The following is a 24,105-nucleotide window of genomic DNA, read 5'->3' as shown; positions in this document are numbered from 1 at the left end:
ATATATATTTTTTGTATTTTTGTTGATTTTGATTAGATTTTTCATCTTGGAATCATCTTCTCGTTATGTACAAATTAGTTCTAGATCATCATGTCCGTCATCATCGTTACTTTATGTACAGGCTTATGGAAGTACTCCCGACTTGTCCTATAGGTATGTACAGAGCTTAAACACAGAGTTGGCTAGAGCTATTAAGGTAGTTGTAGTTGAGTTGAAGCTATTTACAAGGCTTAGCTGCATGTGAAAGTTCAAGGCTGAAGATCGAAACATATTCGAATGAGCTTATCCAGAGAGTAGGCTACATCTAATTTCATTTTCCTCTTCAGGAAAAACTCAGGCATGAGGAAAACTTATCGGAATATGCTCACAGCAGTTGCAGTCTCAACCTGAGTTGGTATAGCTATCGTCCATCATTCATCATCGACGCTTAAAAGGTAAATTGACTCCAGTAGGGAAGCCCAGTCTTGGAAACGATATACAATTGGGTTAGCATTGCTTACATCGTTATGTACACTAGTTTAGGCGTACGTTTTAGGGTTTAAGGTTCGATTACATATCAGAGATCCCTGTGTGCGCCGCAATGGCACTTACTGGATAATTTGGGGGCTTATGCAAACGATGGGCTCTTCTCGCTAATTGCTAACAATTAAAACCTACTTATGGGTACACATTTTGAGAACGTTTCTACACGTATGTACATACGACATATATACACACAAACACACGGGCACATTCCAACTCTTAGTAGAACAATACTCAGTCTGTTGAGATCTACAACTAGTCCCGAAAGGAGTTCCAAGAGAAGGTCGATAGAGAGACAGCTAGCTAATAGATAATACCACCACGGGAGAGGGAAACATACTGGAGGAGGATCTATGGGGCTTACGAACTAGGGTTCTACATGTGTTATTGACTTCCGCCGGTGGCTGTGTTTGGCGCATCGAATAGATTCTGTGATTGCTCTTGCGACATCTGAAAGGGCAATATTTCCAGGTCGTTGGGCAATTGATTCTGACTCTGATTCTGCAGGTGGGTGAGGAATGGATTCGTGTGGTAAAAGTTGCTCGACTGCTGCAGCTGCTGTTGGTGTTGCTGTTGCTGCTGCTGCTGCTGTTGCTGTTGCTGAAGTAGGTGCTGCTGCTGCAGTTGCAGGTGGTTGCTGCTGCGACCCAGCATCATCTTGTCTTCGCTTTGCGTCTCGGAGCCGTCATCGCTGATGCCCATATGAAAGTTGACCGAGGGACTCGTGGCCATCTGCATGTACGACAGCAACGAGTCTTCGTTGTGATTTTGTGGGGCAGTCGAGCTGCTGTTGTTATTGTTGTTGTTGTTGTTGTTGTTGTTACTGTGGCCGATATTGTTCTGGCTGCTGCCATTGCCATTGTTAAAGTGTGACGAAGTGTTGTTGTTGTGGCTGGTGTTGAGCGCCGATGAAGGCTCGAGCGCCTGCAGCGGCGACAGATTGAGAAAGGCATCAATGTCCTCGATGTCCTCGCGCGACAACATGTCGTTCTGCTGCTGTTGTTGCTGTTGTTGCTGCTGCTGCTGCTGTTGCTGCTGGTGTTGCAGCTGCAACTGCTGCTGTTGCAGCATATGTTGCTGCTGCTGCAGTTGATTCTGACTCTGGTGCTGTTGCTGCAGATTGTGCTGCTGCTGGCTGTGCAGGTTCTGCTGCTGCTGCATCATCATTTGCTGGTCCTGCTGGTTCAGCATTTGCTCCGAGTTCAACGCGAATCCATACTGATTGAACTGCGGCTGCACTGCATTCGTGCCCGAGAAGTTGAATCCGCGCTGTACGCTGCCGCCCGCCGCATTGGGCATCGCCGTGCCAGATGCCATGTTGCTTTGTGGGAGCCCCATCTGCACCACTGGCTGGAAGTACGTATAGCGGGCAAGGAGCAGCTGCTCCGACACAATCCTCAGCTCGTCCTGCTGCTGCATGATCAGCTTCTGCAGCTCGTCGTGTTTCCGTTGCAGCTGGTCCTGCAGCTGACTCTGCGTGGGCGTCATCACCACACTGCCGGGGACGAGTTCCTGCTGGCCTTGGCTTTGACCTTGGCCTTGACCTTGGCCTTGACCCGACACCGCCAGCGGCGAGAGGACAGGCACAGGCGGTACCGGAAACGGCCCTATCACTGGCTGCATTGGTATGGCCGTCAGGTACTGCTGCGGCTCCAGGAAGGTAGGAGCCACCAGCTGGGGGCTGGCCAGTGGATAGGTGGGCTGGGGAAACGCGTTGCCCGCCATGATCTGCGCGGGTCCGATGGGCAGCATGGGCACCAGCTTGGGCGGCCCCACGTTCTGTTGCAGCTGCTGTTGGATCTGCTGCTGCTGTTGCTGGAGGTGTTGCAGATGTTGTTGCTGCTGCTGCTGCTGCTGCTGGTGATGGCTATTGTTATGACTTTGACTGTGATCACGATGCTGGGACCGCTGTCGTTGACTTTGCTAAGGAGACAAACATGGCAGTGTAAGAGGAAAGTTACACTTTAATCTCCACGCTCTACTCACCGAGCTCGCATGCGTCATCATGGAGTGCCTGCTGGCTCCCGACTGTCTGCTGGCCACAGATTGCCTGCTGGTGACCGATTCCGTGGACATCGAAGTGGAGTCCGAGTCATTGCCTCTGTTGTTGTAGAAGTAGCACTTCCGCTTGGGCTTTGGCGAGATGCCCGTGGAGCTAATGTTGCCAAAGCTCGATGCGGGTCTGGCTATCTTCAGCGGATTGACTTGGCAGGAGCTCGGGGTTGTTGCCGCCACCGATGCCGACCACATGGGTGACGAGTCCACTGTGGGTGAGGTGGCAGCCGTCTCACTGGTTAGATTCGCCAGGCTATTGTCCAGTAGCGTGCTCTCCAGATTCTCGTTTCCCAGCTCAAAGTCCCTCAGCGTTGTGGTGGCGGTCGCCAATTTGCTGCTGCTAGCCGTCGCGGCCAGCGCCTTGCTGTCCTTGCTGATGGCCTTCTGTCTCTCCTTCTGAGTGTGCTTGATGACCTCCGCATAGCTCACCACACTGTGGGTGCACACAACATAGTCCGGCTTCGTGTTGAACTGATGGTAGCTCACAAAGTAGTCCGTTTGCAGCCATATCCACTGCTGGCCCTTTGTGAGGAAGCGGTAGTAGCAGGATTTTCCCTCGCCCGTTTGTCGCACTACAGGGGAGGGTAAACCATTGAGGATAATTAAAAATTCGTTTGCTTCAAGCATAGAAATAGATGTTAAATTTTCAGTTTGTAACCCTTTAATGTGGTTTGGAATGTATTTCGTTTTTTATTAAGCCGCTGCCAACACGTGCCTGCAGTGGGGGCTGCGTGCTGCCAGATCGTTTCGATCGTAATCAAAACAAACGACACCACAGCTGTTCCTGGAAATTCAAGTGCTCAGCGCCTTTAATTTGTAAGCAGGATAGGTGACAGGAAGTCTTCCCTTCGCCCGTTTATTTCTCTGAAGAGCAGGATAGAGACTTTTGGCATTTGCCACAAGTAATTATTAAGCAAGAGAACACAAAAGGTCAAGGGCCTGCAGTCACTGTCGCCATTGAATTTGGGCGTGACCAGATCGTTTTAATTTGCTGGCAGGCCAGAAACATGTGGGCGCCGAAAACAAAACGTTCAAAAGCGCAATCTTATTCGCAGGATTTTTCCGCTCCTATTGGACGCACTGAAGCCTATTGTAAAGAATATGGCTCAGATGATTTTTGGGAAAACTGAAGCAGCATTTTGCATTGATAGTTTATGTTTTAAGTGTGGCTTGCGAAACTGCAGCTGAGACAAGAGCTGCCAACTGCATCGCCTGGCGCTGCCAATTTTACAGCGTTGCATTTTCGGTGGAGCAGATCTAGTGTTCGCGCGAAAATAGAGGAAGCTTGATGTGCGCGTGAAAAAGTGAAAAAATTAACGACTTACGTTCTTCGTGGCACGCTACAATGCTGTCCAGGTCGTCGACGTGATAGTAATCGTATCCGGAGGTGCCCAGCACCTCGAAGGGCATGTAGCCAATGATTGGCGGCGCGCGGTGATCGAGGAACAGGAACTTCCACTCCATGCTGTGCTTCGAAGTGAACTCATTGCTGGTGGGATCGATGATGCTCATCTCGCGTATTAGCTGCGGGTTCTGGATGCGGCCCGTGCCCACAAACACCAGCTTCTTGTCCACCTGCACGCTGGGATTCTTCTGAAATATGCGCGGCAGCACGGGCGCCGACTGGCTGCCGCTCGGACTCGCGGAACGCGACCCCGCCGAGGTGTTGGGATCGTTGCCTGTGCATGGAGGGGTGGGTAAGTGAATGAGCATTATTAGTAGATGCAGGCACTTGCGGCTGCACGTCTACCTACGAAAGTAACCCACAAATTTAACCAGTTCGTAGGAGTTGGAGTCCACCTTCTCGACCCCGCCGCGCTTCAGATGCGTGTAGAAGGAGATCTCGTTGCTGGCCCCGATGTCCGTCTGACGCGGCTCGATCACAGTCGGGGGATTCATGAACACGTTCATCAGGGCCTCGTGGTCCATCTCATACGCCAGATCGTAGATATTCATGCTGTACAGGTCTTGCTGGAAAGACTCACTTCGGTAAGTTTCACTTTCGGAATACGTTAGTGTTAAGAACATACCGGCAGGTAGCCCAGTTGCGAGGTAATACTTTCCGAGGCATAGAATATGGTGCCCATGCTGCCAAAGACTATCATGAAGCCATCGAGGGACTCCAGCATCAGGTGCGTGAACTCGTCGTTGCTCAGGAACGTGGGCTTCCAGTCTTGTTGTATCTCGAACACCTTGGAGCGATCCGCGGCCTCTGTTTGAAGGGAGTTACAAGTGACATCAACAATAAGGGGGGGAATACGGTGCAAAAACAGTTCAGCTACCATTGTGGTTCCTCAGGAATGAAATGGTTGACTTGAGGACCGTGGACTTGTCCATCTTCCGACCGGAGGTGGATATCAGGGTGCTCAGATCGCAGACCAGGGAGTTGAACTGATCTCGTCGCTTCTTCTCGCTCAGGTTCCGAGACTTTCTGCAAAGGAAACTGCGAGTTACACAAAAAAATCATGATAAGCATTGGCGGGCACAAGCATTTCATCATTTCATCCTCCTCCATCCTTCATATTCATCTCTTTATTGCTACATGGATGAGGGTCCGATTTGCAACCCTCAGGTGAGGCTGTGTGCCCCACGTGTGCCTTGCCCATTGAGGCATTGTCTGGCGTTGATTAGACTTATATGCCCATATGCTATCACCACCCACCCCCTCATACGTGTATTCTCGTGAAGGACGGGTCGGGGCACTCCTTGTACCTTTTGTCACTTTGCATTTGGTGCGCTAGAGTTCACTTTTTTCCCTCTGGCATTGACATTTGCATGTCGGAATCTGGCCAATGCTGACGCTAATGCGCGCAGTTCAGCCTCAGCCTGTCAGCGTGTGGGTTCTGGTTAAATCTTCTGTAATTGTCAGTTATTTGGGCACATTGTTTGGCTCGTAGATATGTTTTAAAAACAAATTCCACCTCAATAATGTGTGTCTTCAGTCGCTGGCAGCTTCAGTTTACTTTTGGAGCCAATGGAAGAGAACCCAGCTTGAGATGTATTTATTTGATTTGAGGAGTTGTTGAAAATTGAAGAACATTTGCCAGGCTTTGAATACCTTCACAAAATATTGGGGATGCGTTTGCTGCAAGTGCAAATATGGAGAAAAGATTTGTGTCCTCTACATTTGAATGTTTCCTTAGTTCAACTTTCATCACTGGTATTCCCCGAATTCCCTTCAGCCACTTATGAACAATTCCCTAGGGAATATCCAAAGGAAACTTTCTTAAATAGTATTTGAATACAAGCAAAAGCCTATCGAGTAAAGGTGTATCCAATGAGTAGATTGGACTCGTCTAGCTCTCTTTAGTTGGATATTCCATTACTAATATGTTTTGTGCCTCAATCGAATAAATAGCCACAAGAAAAACTAATTATTGGCTGCACAAATTGAATCCGCACTCGGGTTACCAATGTCACTGGACGTTGGCCCACAAAAGTGAACGCCTTCCTCCAGCTTTTCCATTGGCCCCTCAGCTCCCGCCACCAGGATGTTTCTTTCGAAGCGGAAGGTGTTTAGATTAGCGCAGAGTCCAGGCAATGAAAGCGGACGACAGCAATGGTCTTGGGAGACAATTATTCTTTTATTTGGTGGAAAATTTCAAAAAGAAACACGCTTCCCTCCTTCCCTGGCACTGGCCCTGTCGCACAGTGCCCTGTGTCGTGTTCTCTTCTCCGTCATCTGTCACTTGCAGATTGTATGAGTATCTATTTATGAATAGCCTCGTACACCGTACACCGTACAGCGTATTCCGCATCCGCAGAAATGTGAATGGTGTGGGTGTGTCTAAGCGTAGGGCAGGCAAGGTGCGTGTGAGTAATGTGTAGGGGTTTTTACCTTTTCGTATCATCCTTGTCATCGCTCTCGTCGTCCATTTTTGTATCTATTGGGTAATCCTTGGACCGAACGAATCTTTAAATAAGACCACAAAGGGCAAACAAACCGAAAAGGGGGCCGTGGTGGCGGTGGTGGGGAGAACTGAAGGAAACGCTGCCCTTCCTTCCCACTTCTATTGAAGACTGGCACACAAATGCGACAATTAGTTTCTGGTTCACATAGTTTGTATTATTCCGATTCTGTTTATTCGTTGAGTCTGCGTTCAAGTCTAGGTTCAGGTTATGTTCGCACAAAAATTGACTTCCACATGCTCAATATGCCACATTTTGATCAACTGAAAGGAGGATTGACAGGCATAAGCATTATCCAGTTGATAATTCTCATTATTTTATTCTTCATTTATATTCGATTCTTCATTTTGTCACTTTTTTGTGCGAGAGTTTGCCGTCGCATTTTGGATTCTCGACTTAATGTTGCTGCACGACGCGCACCGACAGCAACAAGTGCAGTTGAGACTCTGTTTCGGCTTTGGTTTTCACTTTGGGTTTCGATTCACTCGGTGGCAGCATCACACTGCTGCTGCTGCTTCTGCTGTTGCTGCTCTGTGGCAGGCAGAATTACGTAAGAGCCTCACAGACACAATGAGCTGCGCCTGCGCAGGCTACCCGCACCCGACACGAGCCGAGGCAGGCGGCCAATCTGCAAGTCAGGCGTGCCCCAATCGTTGCACGGGCATGGCATGGCATGGCAGGGCATGGCAGGGCAGCGTGTTGCACAGTTGCAACCCCTGAAATGTATGCTACGCTATTTTGTCATGTTACAAAATGCGTTCAGCGAATGCCATAACAACCAGTCGCACTCTGGGATGGGGTTGAAGCTGCCTGGAGGATGCCCCAGCCAGAGCCTGGAGATGGGGTTGTGTGGCAGAGTGACGGAGTGACGGAGTGGTTGCATGGCTGGAGCAGCAGCTGGCCAATTGCCTTTCTGTATATAGACATTGCCTCTTGATGCTGCTGTGCCGCTGCGCCCTCGCCGAGCCCTATTTATATATCAGTCAGCCACGCCACACATTCGCTTACATATTGCATAATTTTGTTCACTTTTCATATTGACTTCCTTTTTATCGCAAACATTTTCCGGAGGTGGATTTTTCTGTTCCCTTGCACAAAATGCCACAATTATTCCGTTTTAATTGCCAGGCTTGCAGTTGCAGGGCTTCCTTCGAAAGGAAAGCAATTTCTTGCTCAACGGAAACTTGAAAACTTTCGTTCGTTTCCATCAAAATGTCAAAGGTTCTATTTGCAAGCCTCTGAAATGCACTTTGTTTGCCACGGCACGGGAAAGCAGGGAAGCCGAAAACATCTCGAACAACTGACGTCGCAGTTGGACCAATTTAAAGTTGATAAATCAAGGATAAAATCAGCATTTAATTAAAATTGAAAAGCAGCTTAAAATCCTACAGAACGCAAGCACAGAGCGGGAGTTGTTCTTTGGGGCAGGCAGCAGCTGGTAATTAATCCGGTTAGACCCCAAACGCGGCTCATAATTTCCCACATGTCCACACCAAAGGGACCACCACACCAGGCACAAACGTTTTAAATACTTCTCCGTACACATCAAAGCCCAGTTCCCCCTCTCTGCTCTCGGCTTGCCAAGTGTTTTGCTGGCTAACCGTAAGTAGCTGTTGGGTCGGGTTCTGGCCTCGGACCTGGCCGGTGGCTCAAACTGTTGCCAGAGTCGCCAGTCAGCAGATAATTGCCAATGACTCGTTTAATGGCTCGTATTGCAATTAGTGCGGTTCGTTTGGTTTGGCTTGACTTTAGAGGAAAAAGGTAGAAAACTCGTAGATGGAGACACCGATAGAGTGTCGGGTAATATGATTGAAGGGGTTAACTTTAAGTCCAGGAATGTGGACTATTGCCAACTCTGTCGTGTGCGACTCGAACAGAATCACTGCTCTGGCAGTTATTGGGTCAAAGATGTTCGCTAGAATCCTGGCAAATCCTTAAGTTGCAGATGCAGATGTAAAGGGTATATTCCCGAATTAAATTAGAGTTCAATGTGTGGGGGTAATTATGTTTGTTGTCACACAAGGGAGAGGATTACCTTTCGATGCAAGAGAAAACTCTATTAATTTCCATAAGAGAAGACAACAACTAACGCTGCTTTGCAGATATCCATCAAAAGATAATACGAGTATAACAACCCCCCAAACGAATTAGAATCTAATTATACCGTCATCAACTGCATTTCAGACCCATTAAACATTTGGCATTGACAACATTGTGCCTGTTATTATATGGTACAAAGTATGGACATGTGTGCGAGTATATTTATTTGCAATGCGGAAACCAATGAGTGGGGTAGAAAAATGAAAACAAATAAAAAGCACAGAAAGCCGGTTGGGTGAGGAGGCTTTACGTGCGAGTGTCGAGTGCAGAGCAATGGCAAGAGGCAAGTTTACTCAACCCGTCCCGAAGATCGTTGACTGACCTACTCACGAGTAAGCGCTCTCTCTCTCTCTCTTTTTGTCTCTCTCGGGCGGGGTATCTGCCTGTCTTCCATCTCGCTCTCTTGCACGCTCTATCTGTGGAGCGTGCCTGCTCTCCCGCCGACTCTGCTCGCTCGCGCTCTGCCTCTCCGCGTGGGTCTGAAGGGGGGAACTAACGTCATTTGATTGCATTTGTAAAGCTTCGTTCGGTTACAAAAATTATCGCATACTCGGAATGTGCATGCGTGTGTGTGTGTGTGTGTGTGTGTGTGTGTGTGTGTGTGCCTCCATACATCACTGTGTTGCGCCCTCTCTGTCTCTCTCTCTCTTTCTGTGCGAGTGTTTGATTTCTTTGTCAGTGAACTTGAGCTTTCGGTTCCAATGCTAATTGCATTGCGACGATTACAGCATAGTGTCCATGTATGCATCTGTGTCTCTATCTCTGTCTCTGTGTGTGTGTGCATTTGTGTGCGATTGTGTGATAATACCCAATACTCATACCTCGCGCTGTGCAGTTTTTGTTTTTTGTGTGTGCACTTTTTTCCCTTTCCCAATTCTCTTTGCCTGTCGCCTATTTCTATTTTGCTTTCTTTCCACTTTGTTCCGCCTCTTTGCAAAGCTCTGGCTTGTAATATTTTTTGTCTCCTTTGCTCTTTCACAGAGAGCCCTGCCAATTTGTGTCAGTCCATCTCATTCTGTTTAAGCTGTCTGTTGCTTTCAACTTGACTTAATTACATTTTTCACTATTTTTGTTATTTTTATATTTTGCCAATTGCCGTTCATTGATTTATTTAGCTAGACAGGGCTCTCAGTCTCCGCCTCTATCGCCTCTATCTATCGACAAATACAAGTCTTAAGTATATAGTTTTAAGTTTTTTTGTGCAGCTTATAAAGGGGGGGTTAAAGGCCCCTCCATTTAGCCGGTTCTCAAGTGGTCAATGTGTTTCTTGGAATCGTAATTGATTCTCGATAGTTTTTAATGAAACCGATTTCGTGGTTGGCTTTCCCTGACTGAAATGACTGACATTTAATGCAGCACTTCATCTTTTAATCATCATCTTATCCTCTTCAACAGATCATCATTTGAACTGCATCATTGCTTGCGGATATTTTGTGTATGGAGTATGCTTGATGAAGTCCAAATGGACACCCACAAGTGGATCTTGTTGCATCTCAACAAAATCCCGCTTCTTTTTCGCTATCTCAAAGTTGCAACAAGTCATTTGTGATACAACTTTTGAGCTGTCAATCAATTGCTTATCTCATCGTATCAACCAGAAATGTCGATTTGCACAAACTAAAGTCAAGTAGACATACGCCCCGCCAAACCGCAAATAATACGAGTACCATCCGCGGCTGGAATATTATTTAAGAGTCCGGAGTATTGATGTGGGACGATGGGCCGCTGGCGCCTGATGTCGAAGTTGAACTTGAATCAACTGAAATCTTTCCCTTTTGTTTATAGTTTTTGTGTTGTCAATTGAAGCAACGATTTTCGCTTAGGGAGAGAGACAGAGAGAGAGAGAGAGAGAGAGAGAGCGAGATTGTGTGTGACTGCCGCATGATCACACACAGCTGCACACGAAATGCACACGCGCACTCACACTGCCGTGACACTCACACACAGATAGATACTCTCCTCGGGCCGCAGTCAAACGCTGACGATGACGTTTAAAAGACGCCAGCCCCGCGACGCGAGCCCAGACCCGAGACTTGTCAGCCAACAAGTAAAAAATTACAAAATAAAAGCGCACCAAGTGTCGCGACTAGCGGGATACCTGCAGTTGAAATCTCATGAAGTTTAAGATCGAAAAAGAGAGGGAATTCCATATCTTCCCTTCCTCGAAGGAATGTTTTTGCTGGAGCAACGTTTTACTGCAGCGAAGATCACACATCTGCAGTTCCAGATGCTCCTGGCGCGTGTGGGATCAACAATAGATGCACTTTTCTCTGCACTTCCCGCTCAGGCCATGTATACCCTGGCACACGACGAGTGGCGGGCGACTTTGACAATGAAAAACTCGCATGGATCGTATCAATGTTTTAATATACAAATGTATGTACATATGGATACATATTTTATGAATGTTTGTATCTATATTAATAACATTTTGCGCCATAGTCAAGGCCTAGCAGATCAGACAGACTCAGGTCTAGTTCCCGTCCTCTCTATTGCCGGATAACTTTTATTGAATGCACTTTCATTTACTCTTTTGGCCTCATTTACGGCCTTATCTCTTCTTTTGGACAGGCCACTTCTCTAATAGATTTCTGCGTCTGCCTTTGCTTTACTTTTACATTGCATTTTGCTTCTGCTTTTGGTTTTGGTTTTTGTTTCACTTCACTTTTATGGCTCACACACTCCACACAATTGACTGGCATTTTGTGGCAGCTGATTTGTTGGTTTAGCTCACTGGCGGATCTGGTGTACATTTGGTGTACTTTTGGTAATTAGTAGCTAAATTAATAAATGGCTTTATACTTTAGTCGAACTGCACTTTTTGCTCCCCTGTTGTACCCATTTTTATGGATGTTGCTGCCATCATTTCTGGCATCGACTTTAATAGTTTTTCGGTTAACGATTTGTGGGGATTTTTTCGGGTGATCCCGTGCATGGGTTCACTTCGTTCCCCTTGAACATCGGGCTATAGTTTGAAAAACTTTGCACACTTCTACACTTGTTTCCAGGACATTTTCATGTAACTTCTAAGTTTTTGAAGAGCCGTCGGCTCACACTTGTGCTCTTATTACAGCACTTTTGAACTGAGTTAACAAATTACATAATATTTGAAGTTTTCCCCGCTTCTCGGATGTTTCATCGACATTTTTGCAGACGTTTTAATTCACCGTGAAACACTTTTTCGGGCACTGTCAGCATAAAAATGTGAAATTCCTTGGAAGCGCGGGGCGGGAGGAACACAACCAACAAAAAAAAAACGGAACCAAAAACCGGGCTGCAGCACGAGAAGCGACCACGTCGAAAGCGTGTAATTTGCGATCAAGTTACAGACAGAGGAAGAGAGACGCAAGAGAGAACCGAATCCAAAGCTAAAGCCAGAGATCCAGAGACAATACGCGACGATGACGACGACATATGTACGTCAGACGCTGCAGAATCGCATAAATACTTGTAATATAAAAAATAATTGTGCAAAGCATGCGCCAACCGGACCGAACCGGGCGAATCGGTTCTTCTCCGCCGACTCCGAGACCAGGCGTATCCAGGCGGTATTCAGCGTATTGAGAGTGGCAAAGAGATCCGCTCGCTGTCGCTGCGCGTGTTGGAATCGAACTGAACGGCGGTACGGGAACTGCAGTTTCTAAGCCCGCAGAGCTAGAACCCAGAACTCAGACCCAGGAAAAACTACCAGTGGATAAACGAAAACTGCGAAATGCAACGAAATGCGAGAGGGCTCCCAAACCCTAAGAAACGCACACACACACACAAGCAGCGAAAAAGTGCAACTGTGAGAGCGGGAGAGACCTGAGAAACCTGAGAAACCTGAGCGACTTTGCCGGCCGGGGCGTATACGCGATATATTCCGAGCGCTACCTGAATGACCGACTGACTGATTGGCGAGCGCCCCTGCCGTGCTATTATTTAATACTGCATTCCACTCGGAGTCTCTGCTCTCCCGCAGAACCCACTCAACGGCAATGCACTTCACATTGGCCGATCGTGAGTCCGGATTGAGTTGAGTTTTTACACGTATCGGAGGGGGGCTCTCTCTCTCTCTCTCTCTCGCGCTCTCTCCCTCTCTCTCTTTTTGTGGGGTATAACTATTAGCGCACACAGAGGGGGTTGTATTTCGTCGACGTATTTGCTTTTCTTGCCACCTTTTTTCGTTTGTTTGTTATCTGGCATTCCCCTTGCTTTTCTGATGTGCTCTTCTGGTATGCACTTGGAGCTTAAATGGGGGGGACGCTCTTCATGCATGCAAAAGCAGTTTTGTTTGCTATTGATTCAAGTTCAAGGTCTGTTCTATAGGTTCTTGGCATAGGTTCGGGGCAGCCCTCCATATTGACATGAAATTAAAAGCGGAAAGGAATGAAAGGATCTCTTGTCCACCCAGAGAATCTTTATGAGATTTCGATTTGTTTTTTAGTGGCAGACAATCCATAGCTACCAGTTAGATGGCGTTCTGTATAAAGGGTATCCTTTTGTTCTGTTGCACATTTCATACGTACGCAAATTCAGCCCATGAATATTTCATAAGTAAACAGATTTGAGTTCTAGCAAACTGAGATACATGTAGGTGTGTAAATGTGGAGGTGTACGACCCATCAGCTTCCCCAAGGAACCCAGAATCTCCCGGTAGCGGTAGCCAATTCCAATTCCAATTCCAATGCAATTCGATTGCCTAATACTCGCACTGCTGGCGAGCCTAGAGCCTGCACTAGAAATTTGATATTTATCAGATGCTTACGTAACACTGCAGGCTGAATAAACAAGTTTCGCTGGGTTTCGATTTGAAAGTTTTATCGCATTCTAATGCAATGGGCAGGATATATAGATGTAGGTCTATGCAAATGTCGAGAGGTGCTGAACTGAAGTTCAGTTTTTCCCGTTGACCCAGATTTTCCAAAGACTTTGAAGTGAGAGAGTGTTTGCTCTATTGTGAACAGAAGTTCCGACCATAAAGAGTATTTCAAGAGACCCTTGAAGTGGGCATTGCTCTTACTCTATCCGATTTCCCTGCAAAATGGCCATAAAGAAAAGTTTTGCTTTTATTTTTTACATTTTATGAATTTGTTGTCACTTTTATTTTACATCGTTATTAAATTAGGAAGTACCAGTACAAAAGTTGATGAAGCACAAAAAACACAGAGAAAAAAGTGTTGCAGATTGAATCTTAAGCAATTTTTACAACAATTCTAGACACAACAAAATGTCATATGATGTTTGGATTGGGCTTGGGAGTGGGCTTGGGCTTGGAGTTGCTAAAATGAAATACAAAATGATCTTTAATTTCGATTTTTATACTCGTACAAAATTACATAAATATTTAGTGGACAAAAGTTGGTATTTTTCGTGTTCTTTGTTTGTTTTTGTGTTGAGCTGAAAACTAAATTCGTGTTCTATCGCTAAAGTAGAGGAAATATGCCATAGTTTACATACATATATATAATTTAGGGATGCTTTTATGTAGTAGGTATTACATATTGATATATACAGGGGATAAAGCAAATTGTTGTTTTTAAAATTGATTTGCTTTATGCATAGAGAGGTTAAAGGTGAGGATGAGGGTGAGAGAATCAGAAAGAATACAAAGTCGTAGCGTAGAATTATCAAAGTCGTTGCTTCGATAGGAATGCGGGCTGAAGATACGACGAATACAGAATGAAGCAGTAAGCATATAGTAGGATATAGCGTAAGTATATATAATTGCCCTAAGAGCATAATCAAGAGAGAGAGAGAGAGAGAGAGAGAGAGAGTGAAAGAGTTATACAGAGAGAGAGAGAGAGTGTGTTTTGGGGGTCTTACAATGAAATTGAATTCAATTTGTTGTGGCAACAAAAATACATAGTTTTAATCCTAGCGTTTATTTTGGGTTTTTCAACTAGTTTCTAGTTCGTATTTTATTTGTTGTATATCGTTTTTGTTTTAGTTTTTTAAATTGTAGTTTCTTAGCTTTGTTTTTAGGTATATCAAAAAAATATTGCAGATTGTCTTAGAGTTCCAGCCGCTTTTTACAAGAAGTAAATGAAGAAAGAGTTGACGATTCTCGAACGTTGAAGTTTCTTGGTTGTGTTCTTCTGTTTTCTGTGTATGTTTGTTGGCCTTTGAATTGTGGGTTTTCTAAATATTTAGTATTCATTTAGCATTTAGTTAAAATTTGTGTATTTTGTTTGTAGAAACCATGAGTTTTGTCTGTTAAAGATTACACACTACAATACACGTTAGACCTTCCACCTGTATGCATGTGTCTCTTGCTATGGCAAACGCATCTGAAAGACTTGTGGAATGTGGTTTTTGTTGTCGAAGAGTACGTCTAGAGGGGTGGACCTGTTGGCGGAAGGGACTATGGGTTTGGGCCAAGAGCAAACTTTTGATTGTTTCACTGGTTTCTTGGGGTTGTTGGTGTTCAGGGGCTCAGGGTTTCTATACAGACTTGTTGTGTGTACACATCATGCACTTATAGGATCTATACATCTATCGATTATGTTGCTGATCTAGTGATAGTTTTGGTTCTTCTAAAGTTGTCTCGCTTTCGGTTTTGGCCCCTAGGATTAACATGTAACGACGAAATGGCTTTAGACACACAATGTATGTATTTACAATGTTCTTCTCGCTCCTACTGCCTGCCTCTTCATTCTTCCTATTACTAAATACAGACATATCTTATGGCTAAGCTTATACATCAATTGATTTCGACTGCCCTAGAGGAGCAGCTCTTCGTCTGTGTGAGGTTCAGTGACGGCGGCCTCCGCATAGAGGCAGCACTCGTCCGCTGCTGCTGAGGCCGTGTCCTGCTCCTCGCAGTCCAGAGCCAGGCCACTCAGGTCGTGCGGCTGCTGGGGCGACTGTGGCGCCTGCTGATGGTGATGATGGTGGTGGTGGTGGTGGTGCGGCTCCTGCTGCGGATGGCTGAGATCGTGCAGCAAGTCGAGGGTCTTTTCGATGGCTCTCAGCCGCTTCTCCAGCGAAGTGGTGGCCAGAATGTCCACCTGCAAGAGGACAAACGAGGAGAATTAGAGGGATTGAGCATGGAATCAGTGCTGAGAACTGACCTTGAGCTGCTGGGAGAGCGGCAGGAGGGCAATGATCCACCACGCCCAGGCGGGGCCGTCGCTGATCAGCTCCCAGTTCGTCTCGAGGGCTGGCATCTGGCCATAACTCTGCAGGATCTCGTGCTTCTGCTCGGTGCTGAGGCTCTCGAACCAGCCGACGGCCTTGGCCAGTACTAGGCCCTGCATGCTGGCCAGCGTCTTGACCTGCTCCGCGGCTATGGGCTCATCGCAGATGTACTCCACCTTGGCCGTCTCATAGCCGTCCTTCTCGTTGCGCGCGAGTATCTTGAAGCGCTTGCACCCGATGGTGCTGAGGATCGAGCGGCCGTCGCTCAGCTGGACGCAGTCGCGGATGTCCAGGATGGTGCCCACGTCGTAGTAGCGGGACTTGCTGCTGTTCGGCTGGACAATGCCGAAGGTCTTGTCGCCGGACTCCACGGCTCGCCGCACCATCAGTCGGTAGCGTGGCTCGCAGACGAACAGTGGACAGGGGACCGAGGGGAAGGCCGCAGTGCAGATGAAGACCGGCACCGAGGGCTCCTCGTCGATTTCCTGGCGAAAGCGCGCCTCGTAGTGGTCTGGAATGAATCGTTTCATTGCGGCTTCTAGGAATTTGGTCACTGGCCGCTTGGCCAGCGCAAAGGGTACGGGCGAGGATGAGCCCTGATACAGATTGCTGTATGTTTGAGTTTGACTTTGACTGGCACTGGCATTGGCATTGGCATTCCCATTGGAATTGTTACTGGCACTGGCACTGGCACTGGCATTGACATTGAATTCCACAAGTGGCGACAAGCACAATGGACAGGAGGTTTTGTAATCCATGCAACGATCCAAGCATACCAGACAGTAGGTGTGGCCGCAGGGCGTCACCACCGGCCTCCACAGCGTGTGGCCGCACAGGACGCAGTCAAAGTCGCTGGCATCGATCAGCAGTCGATCGGCCACTGCCGTGAGCGCCTGCGCCTGCAGCGATCCTTCGAGTTCTGCAAAGGAATGGGGAATGGAGGATTAGAGGAGCAGTTCTCCAGGAGCATATTCTCTCGTTCCACTCACTTTTCAGTCGCTGCAGCTCCTGTTGTGTGCGCTCGAGGACGCTGGCAAATAGTCGACTACACCTGCGACTCTCTTCCGCCTCCGCGGCCGCATGATCCACATGATCCACACCATCCTCCTGATTGGCCTCGCCTCCGAGGGGTTCCATGGCCGCTGACCATTTCCGCTTGCAGTGCTTCCTGTTACCGTGGCGACGCGGCTGCAGATCGAACTGCTTCTGCTCGTACACGTGGCGCTGGTGGCGATCGTGGTGCATAAAGTCCAGGGCGCTGGGGAACAGAAAGTCTCCATCCAGGTGCATGGCACTCGGATCTCTGGCCTCCATCAGGGAGGGGTCCTCGACCTCCTCCTCCATCTCCATCTCGTCCCCAGCCATAATGTAGTTGTCGTAGTGCCCGAACTCGTCCTCCACATCGTCCAGATGCACATGATGGTGGTGGTGGTGGTGGTGCAGGTGGTGCAGGTGGTGATGGTGGAGCAGCTGTTTCCTGCGGCGTCGCACCTGCTCCCACAGCAGGGGATAGGGAGGTCTGCTGGTGGCATAGCTGCGGACCACCGGCGGCGTCACCTGACCGATCGCCACTCGATTCTTGGGCATTTGGGCCAGGAGACGTTGCAGTATCTAAACGATGGAACGTTGATTAGTGTACGGATCGGTCTCCAAGCTCGTTTCTTCTATTCCTTACCTTGGCGAGATCATGTTGAAATATTTCCGAGTTGCTGAGATTTTTATTCTTGTCGAGGCAAATGGCCAAAAAGCCATTGTACAGGGCATCCTCCAGTCGGCCCAGACCACTTAGAGCCAAGGCCCGCAAGTAATGTGCCTGTGGATATACATTCATCATTACAGCAACTTCATCTCTCGGGGGGTTTCCTCCCCCCTTTAAAACTCACCTTGGGCGATGTGCAGCGCGTCCTCAGAGCATTCTCAATGTCCGCCAGCGAACTCTGATAGTGATTCAGCTTGAGGAGCACTTCCGCCCGCAGACAGAGGCACTTCAAGTTCGTGGGTGCTGCAAATAAAAATATAGAGAAGATCGTTTAAACACACGATTATTGTGCGGATGGATGGATGGACGTGTAAAATTGTGTAAATCGCTCAATTAGTGTCGCCTGCTGTCAAAGTGTGGCATCTCGAGATCACTCGCCATGGAGCAGATGTCTTGCCAAAGTGATTTTTGGCTGCCAATAGATGTAATACATAGTAGATATGTAGATGCACGACGATCGGGGAACATTTTCCACACGCGCGCCAAATCAACAATTGGCCGTCGTCCGCCGCGTGTCGCCGTTTTCACATTCCGCCACTTACATGTGTCCGTCAGAAGCGCCGACGGCGCCCACAGCAGAGGCGATCATTAGCAGCGACGTCACTCGACCAAACCAATTATCATTCTCTTTCTTCAACGATCAGCAGCGGAGAACAAAAGCTCCGGCTGCAAGACATAGCCGCAGTCCATCGTTGAAGCTTTTTCTATGGCTGCTGCAAGCTGTTCTTATCTCTGATCTCATCAACTGTGACGAATTTAGTCCGTCATTAAACGCGCTCGCGAGTGAATCAGGGTCTGTGATAAGAGACGTGATGCAAGTGAAAATGTATCTGTGATGCGGATGAGGAACGAAGATGAATGAGAATGAAACTTAGAACGTGTTCTTGGATGTATTGGCTACCAGCATGAAATCAGAGAGAGGTTGCCTGTGCAAAGTGCAAAAAGTAAGAGTCCCGTTACAACTCCATTCTAGTAGGAAGAGAGAGACCTTCCAGTGTCGATCACCTTCTCGGATGACTCACCCACGCGTGCAAAAAGTGCAAAGAATCAAAGAACAGACACAAGTGAGAAAGAGCTACATAGTGCTTGCCGAATATTGACCATCGATAAATGCTACACGAAAGTGAAATCAAGAAGGTACGCCAACAACAAAAACCAACACTTACATTTATGTGCATATAGAGTGGGTAGTGGAGCAGGGGAGGCCCTCCCCTTGCCCGTTCCTAGGTCAGCAACTGCACACATGCAATCGCTCTGCCGCCCTCGCTAAGGCGGCGTTCCCACTACGTCACGTAGGCCACTTGTGGACAGCGCCATAAAGAGAGAATGTAACAGAGAGGGACAGCAGCGAAGAGAGCTTAACAGTGTGTTTGCTCTTTCTCTCTGTTAGCAGTGGGTTCTCTTACGAGTGTCTCTCTTATATTTATTCTCTTTTTCTGCTTCTGTCTGTTCACTCGCTCTTGCTCTGTGTCCGTGCTCTGCCGCTGTTAAACGTTAAGAGATTCTTTGAGCGCGCAGCTGCTGTTAGCAAGGCGAGAAAAAACGCGATTATGTAGCCTAACATTACGCAACATAAAAAACAGCGGCGCGAGCGACGCGCGGGGAGGGGGGGGGGGGGGGGGGGGAAGGGGGGGGGGGAGGGGCGCGGGGTGGTGGGGTGGGGGGGGGGGGGGGGGGGGGGGGGGGGGGGCGCCCTATAACAGATATCGTGTTGTTGCGTCTTGCAGTTGTTGTACAAATTGTTGCAAAAACGATTACATCGACAAATGCTCGACGGCTGCTTCCCCTCGCAGACCAAATGCCCATCGCAGACACCCCCTCCCATTGAATGCCCTTCCCTGCCCAGCAATTTGCATTTTCTCCATACATATTTGTCGCAACATTTGATTACGACCAAAAATCATGTTGTTGATTATGTAAAATGGTCTGTCAGTTTATTTGCTCCTTGTGTTTTTATTTTTCACCTTTTTTGCTGTTGTTGTTTTCGGTTTCCAAAAATATACCACAGAGATTACCACAGGCTGGGGGGGGGGGGGGGGGTTTGTTTGAGAGATAAGCCTGCCTGCTGCCGCCCTGCCGCTAGCCCGCAGTTACGTGAATGGATAAGGTGCCAAACATAACGGAGAAGATAACGTAACGGCATGGGGTAAAAATTCAAAACAGAAAGATACGATCCGTTGTCGGCGTTGGGTTGGGTGCCAACCGATTTCGATCAGTAATTGCTTGAAGGATACTTTCGATCGTTTCTATTCTGAATACTCTTTCTAAGTAACGGTAAATAATGCTGAGTTGTCGTTTAGGTTTATAATATGCTAGTGCTACCCCTTGGGGCTGGATTACACAGTAAGAATCGTAAGTGCTATTGCATTACATTCTCCGTTCCAATCGAGAGTCGTATCAAGATGTCAAGATACCCCGTAACTCGGTGTTATGTATGTATATAATATGCATACTAATTATATGCGCATATGTGCTTATTATATCATGGTCTCCACTTCCCGTTCGATATGCCAGTGTGTCTGTGTGTCTGTATGTGTATCCATCAGATACTTCTACTTGCAGTCGTGTAAAAACAAAAACAAAAATACGAGAAAATGCAATTAAAATGCAAAGCCAAACGCTGATGGCTGGCTGTCGTTTCGTTGTTTTTGTGTGTGTGTGTGTGTGTGTGTGTGGTTTTTGTTGTTGCTACCAATTTGCACTTATTAGAGAATTTTACGCTCTACGTAACCCCTGCCACTGTGCCCCCCCCCCCCCTCTCTCTCTCTCTTCTGATCCAACGAGGCAGGCATCTCCACGCGGGGCCCGCAAGTTTCCGTAACGCTGCAGACAATTTAAGCCCAACTGCTGATAAATTGCACTTGGCTTCAGATTCCGCTATACACCTGCACATGTATCTGTATCTTTTTATATGTATCTATGTATCTTCGCCACTGGCACTGGCGGCGTGTGTGCAGACTGAAAATCAGATTTCGTCACACACATTAAAAATCGCTTGCAAAATCCCCCACAAAAAACAACCAAAATAAATTAATTATAAAGAGAGAGCAAGAGCAAGAGCAGATCTTAGCAGAATTTTCTTAGCGCATAATTACGGCAGGCGACATTGGGGGCTCGAGGTGAATGGGGAAACGGCAATTGCATAATGAAAACAGAAATCAGAAATCTGAACAAATCCTAGAATATAATTTTCAGTTTGATTTCCGCAAAGTCAAAGGCAATAGCGAAAGCATTTCAATCTCAAGGTGTTTTTCACACATATGTACAGCGTGAATCAGTTTCTATTCATTTTCAGATGTGAATGCAGCAAATGAATGAAAAAAGAATTTGAGCGATTTCCGCTTTCCGCTTCCCGCTTCCCGCTCCCCTCTCCTTCCTTCCTTCAGTCCCAATTCAATTGTGCTTAAAGTCGTTAAACAATTTGCTAAAAATAAATACATTGCGTATACGTCGCATGGTCCAGGCTTTGATTGAGGGACAAACACACACGCACACAGCCACACTCAGAATTATGTAAACGATAGAAGAAAGATAGACAGAGAGAGAGAGAGAGAGGGGGGGGGGGGGCAGAGGGGCTGCAAAATCTGACCTAAATACCAAATGAACGCCCATAAAACTGCGTCAAGTGAAACGCGAAACGAGCGGCCATAAAACGGAACAGCAGCACACAAAAAGATGGCGAAACTTTATGCGACACCCCAAGAGCGACGCAGCACCAGAGCACACCAGAGCGACCCCCAGCTGACCACAGGGGGGAGTGACCATTTTTGATGTCTATCTTGTGGAATATCATCCAGAGCCCATGGATAACTGGATCTGTCCGCTGACCATTATGTGCAGAGTCTTGGGTTTACGACTCCCCTTCTCGTACAGTTCTCTCCTGGGAACATTAGGGGAAACTATCTTCCAATTGTACTCTAATTTTCCCCCACAATTCGAATTTGTCGGAAATTAATTTCTCTAGCAGCAGTCGCTTTATTTCGAATTCATATCAGAGATTTCAGTCAGCCTTAGATTTCCTTGATGGCAAGAGATTTCCCTTTGCCAAATTCCCGGCTGATTCGTCATGGCCACTTTGCCAGACTCGAAATCTTGTTGACGGAAATGTGAAATGCATGAAAATAATATTAAGTTCATTATTCAATTTCAGGAAGTGAGTGCTGCACTCCTCCCCATCCCCATGCTAATCCCCATCCCCATGCTAATCCCCATCCTAATCCCATTTGCAGTCGCTTTGTTTTTACTGCTCTTGCGATTTGACGCTAAATTTGCGCAAGAGAATTTCTCGGAAGAAAAGAAAATAATGCATTCTGCACTTTATGGTGAACTTTATGGGGCCAAGTGACAGACAATTGTTCTGTAAATTATTTAAATATTCCTTTTAATATGCATTATACTTTCGCTATTTTCTGTCGCTTAATGTTTGCATCTCAATGAGGGCGTGGCCCACACGACGTACACTTTTTCTAGCGTTGATTTATACCATTTCTTTGATTGCATTTAAATTGGGCGAATTTTCTGTGCTTAAAAATCTTTCAAAGCTCTAATATTGGGGCGTGGGTGGGTTTTGGCTTCTCCCATTGCGTCATGTGGGCGTTCTACAGTCTCCTCCTCCATCAGTCTTTCCTCCTTTATCTGCTAAATGTCAGCCCCTCCATAAAACAGCGGCATCTTGTTTCTGTTTCTGTTTCTGTTGCTGTCTCCTCATCGTGGGTTTTTCCTTTCTTTTTTTCGCTTCTCTAATATTTGGTCAGAGTCAACTGACTGTGAAGATTTTTCTGGCTGCTTCTCGCGCGTTACATCTGGGAAATATCGTTATGCGTTGTCGCATAAATTGTGGCCCCCAAAAACGCACAAAAAACCAGCACACAGAAAGTAATGTCAGAGTTCAGGGCGGCAGCCAAGGTCGCGCCGTAGATGGGCTGACAAATATTTTGGGAGGCAAACGTAACGTAACGCAACGTAACCCCCAGATGCCCACAGATCCGAGATATCAGATAAATCTGATGATATTGAATCTGCCAAAAGTATCTCTGGGTTAAGCACTCGTGTGGAGCTGGAGGGTGGTTGAACCCCAGAAGTAGTCTCTGGTTCTCTCCCTCCCTCCTTCTTGGGGCCACAAATTGCGACGCAATTTGTGTTGAACAACACGGCGTATGCGTCATATTCAGCTGGCAATTGCTGGAGTGGAAACACAACAGCAGGGAAACAGGGGATCGTACGTGTTGACGTGATAACACAGTGTTGCTGTTGCTGTTGCTGCCTTCGCTCTGAGGCCGAACTTAAACTTCACTTGAAGGCAAGGCCAACAACAACAGAGAGATACTTCATATTCAAGGCATCATTATGTAACCCCCAGAGGCGCAACCAGGCGCAACCTTCAATCGGAGTCAAAGTAGAGCGCAACCACAAACCGCTTTTATGCGAAACACGCGAACGAATTGCAACCACAATTGCAATATTCAAAAAGTATTTTCTTCTCAAAAATGTATCGATGTTGGTTTTGTGCTTTGTTTTGCTTTGCTTTTCTGTACATTTTATGGAGCGCATAAAACTAATTTCATACGGCAAAATGTTGTGCGGTTAACAACAAAATCAACAACATTTTCAAGCGCTTCAATGAGCAACAACAACATCAGCAGCTGAAGCAGCAGCAGCTGAAGCAGCAGCAGCAGTCGCAGACGCCTCGTTGAATTTTGAATGTTGAACGTTCAATGAGCCCCAAGGTCGACTACCGCCACTGGAATGACCAAGAATGGAAGGAGACACCAGACAGACGGGTAGACAGAGAGAGGGGGAAAGCGGACCGGAAGTTTTTATCCACATTATGTGTGGGGCGCGCGCGCGCGTACATAAAGAAGTTTTCCCCTTTTTGTGGCCTGCCCTCTCTTCACACATTTGTACATATATAAAATACATTTTATGCCCCATTACTGTGCTAGTTTCGTGCTTCTCCCCGTTCCCCGTTCCCCGTTGGAGTTGTTGATTCATTCTGCTGGTCTTGCTGCTGGATTGGACTGTCTGAACTCAACTTGAAAGCGTATTTAGCTCATGGAGGACCCATTCAAGTGGGTGCGCTGGAGAGGGCGAGTATTTGCTGGGGGAGAAGTTTAGACATTCCTCGACAGACTCACTTCAATGGGCTGGAAGGAAGGCTGTGAGATGCTCTAATTTCTATCCTTTCATCTTTACATTTATAACACAAAAATCAGAATATAACTCGGACACTTTCCAGTGATCCGTTCAATGTATCCAGAGTATCTAAGGAATCTGCGTTAACCATCCATTTTCCTCCAGTCGGTAGATTTGTCTTTGATGTGGCCCCAGACTGGGGCCGGCCTCCCCATAAGCCTCCAGCTTATCCAGCACACTCCTCCCTTCCATCGCCATATGTTGACTCTCTGAAATGTCATTGCTTTGGTCACATATGTATGTATTGTATGTTGTTCTATTTCCCCGTTGACATTTGATAAATGTTCTCTACTCGCCGCACACTTGCAGCCACATCCATTTCCGTTGCTGGGTGGCCCACGCAGTACTCCACATCAGTCCCCTTTGCCCAACGCGCAGTTAATTGATTCTGAGCTAAAGCAAAACTGAAACCGAACACCCAAAATAAAAACACCATCGCGAAGACATCA

At 47.0% G+C, this 24,105-nt stretch overlaps 2 protein-coding genes across 9 annotated transcripts in view; both read right to left on the bottom strand.

The window, feature by feature from the left end:
* Positions 1 to 37: 37 nt before the first annotated feature.
* Positions 38 to 12,239, bottom strand: LOC117589450 (circadian locomoter output cycles protein kaput). Of its 6 annotated transcripts, none has more exons than XM_034281395.1 (8): positions 12,079 to 12,239; positions 6,416 to 6,749; positions 4,860 to 5,020; positions 4,608 to 4,789; positions 4,332 to 4,548; positions 3,903 to 4,256; positions 2,509 to 3,149; positions 38 to 2,445 (listed from the first exon to the last, which is right to left on the bottom strand). In XM_034281395.1, exons 2-8 carry the CDS (start codon positions 6,451 to 6,453, stop codon positions 907 to 909), a joined length of 3,132 nt encoding a protein of 1,043 aa, XP_034137286.1. In that variant the 5' UTR covers positions 6,454 to 6,749; positions 12,079 to 12,239; the 3' UTR covers positions 38 to 906. The 6 variants fall into 6 exon arrangements, with proteins under 6 accessions (XP_034137286.1, XP_034137287.1, XP_034137288.1 ...); XM_034281396.1 differs by having other exon boundaries at positions 12,084 to 12,239; XM_034281397.1 differs by lacking the exon at positions 12,079 to 12,239 and adding an exon at positions 11,687 to 12,049.
* Positions 12,240 to 14,539: 2,300 nt separating this feature from the next.
* LOC117589317 (hepatic leukemia factor) overlaps positions 14,540 to 24,105 on the bottom strand; it is a 78,403-nt gene continuing 68,837 nt past the window's right edge. For 2 of the 3 annotated variants that reach the window (XM_034281126.1, XM_034281128.1), the window contains exons 3-7: positions 17,589 to 17,707; positions 17,381 to 17,518; positions 16,695 to 17,316; positions 15,639 to 16,624; positions 14,540 to 15,575 (exon numbers count right to left, since the gene is read on the bottom strand). In XM_034281126.1, coding sequence (XP_034137017.1) covers positions 15,288 to 15,575; positions 15,639 to 16,624; positions 16,695 to 17,316; positions 17,381 to 17,518; positions 17,589 to 17,707 — 2,153 coding nt within the window. In that variant the 3' untranslated portion in view covers positions 14,540 to 15,287. The remainder of the gene's footprint in view (positions 15,576 to 15,638; positions 16,625 to 16,694; positions 17,317 to 17,380; positions 17,519 to 17,588; positions 17,708 to 24,105) is intronic. The other variant, XM_034281127.1, reaches the window with a different exon arrangement.

This window comes from Drosophila guanche, unplaced genomic scaffold (genome assembly GCF_900245975.1).
Source record: "Drosophila guanche unplaced genomic scaffold, DGUA_6, whole genome shotgun sequence".
Lineage (NCBI taxonomy): Eukaryota > Metazoa > Arthropoda > Insecta > Diptera > Drosophilidae > Drosophila > Drosophila guanche.
Note: the sequence above shows the minus strand (reverse complement) of the source record. Positions and strands in the feature narration are given on the sequence as shown.

Coding starts and splice junctions, on each gene's coding strand:
- LOC117589450 (XM_034281395.1), bottom strand. CDS start 6,453: ATGGACGACGAGAGCGATGACAAGGATGATACGAAAAG. Junction 4,257..4,331: donor TAAATTTGTGGGTTACTTTC/GTAGGTAGACGT, acceptor CTCCATGCACAG/GCAACGATCCCAACACCTCG. Junction 3,150..3,902: donor TGTAGCGTGCCACGAAGAAC/GTAAGTCGTTAA, acceptor CCTCCCCTGTAG/TGCGACAAACGGGCGAGGGA.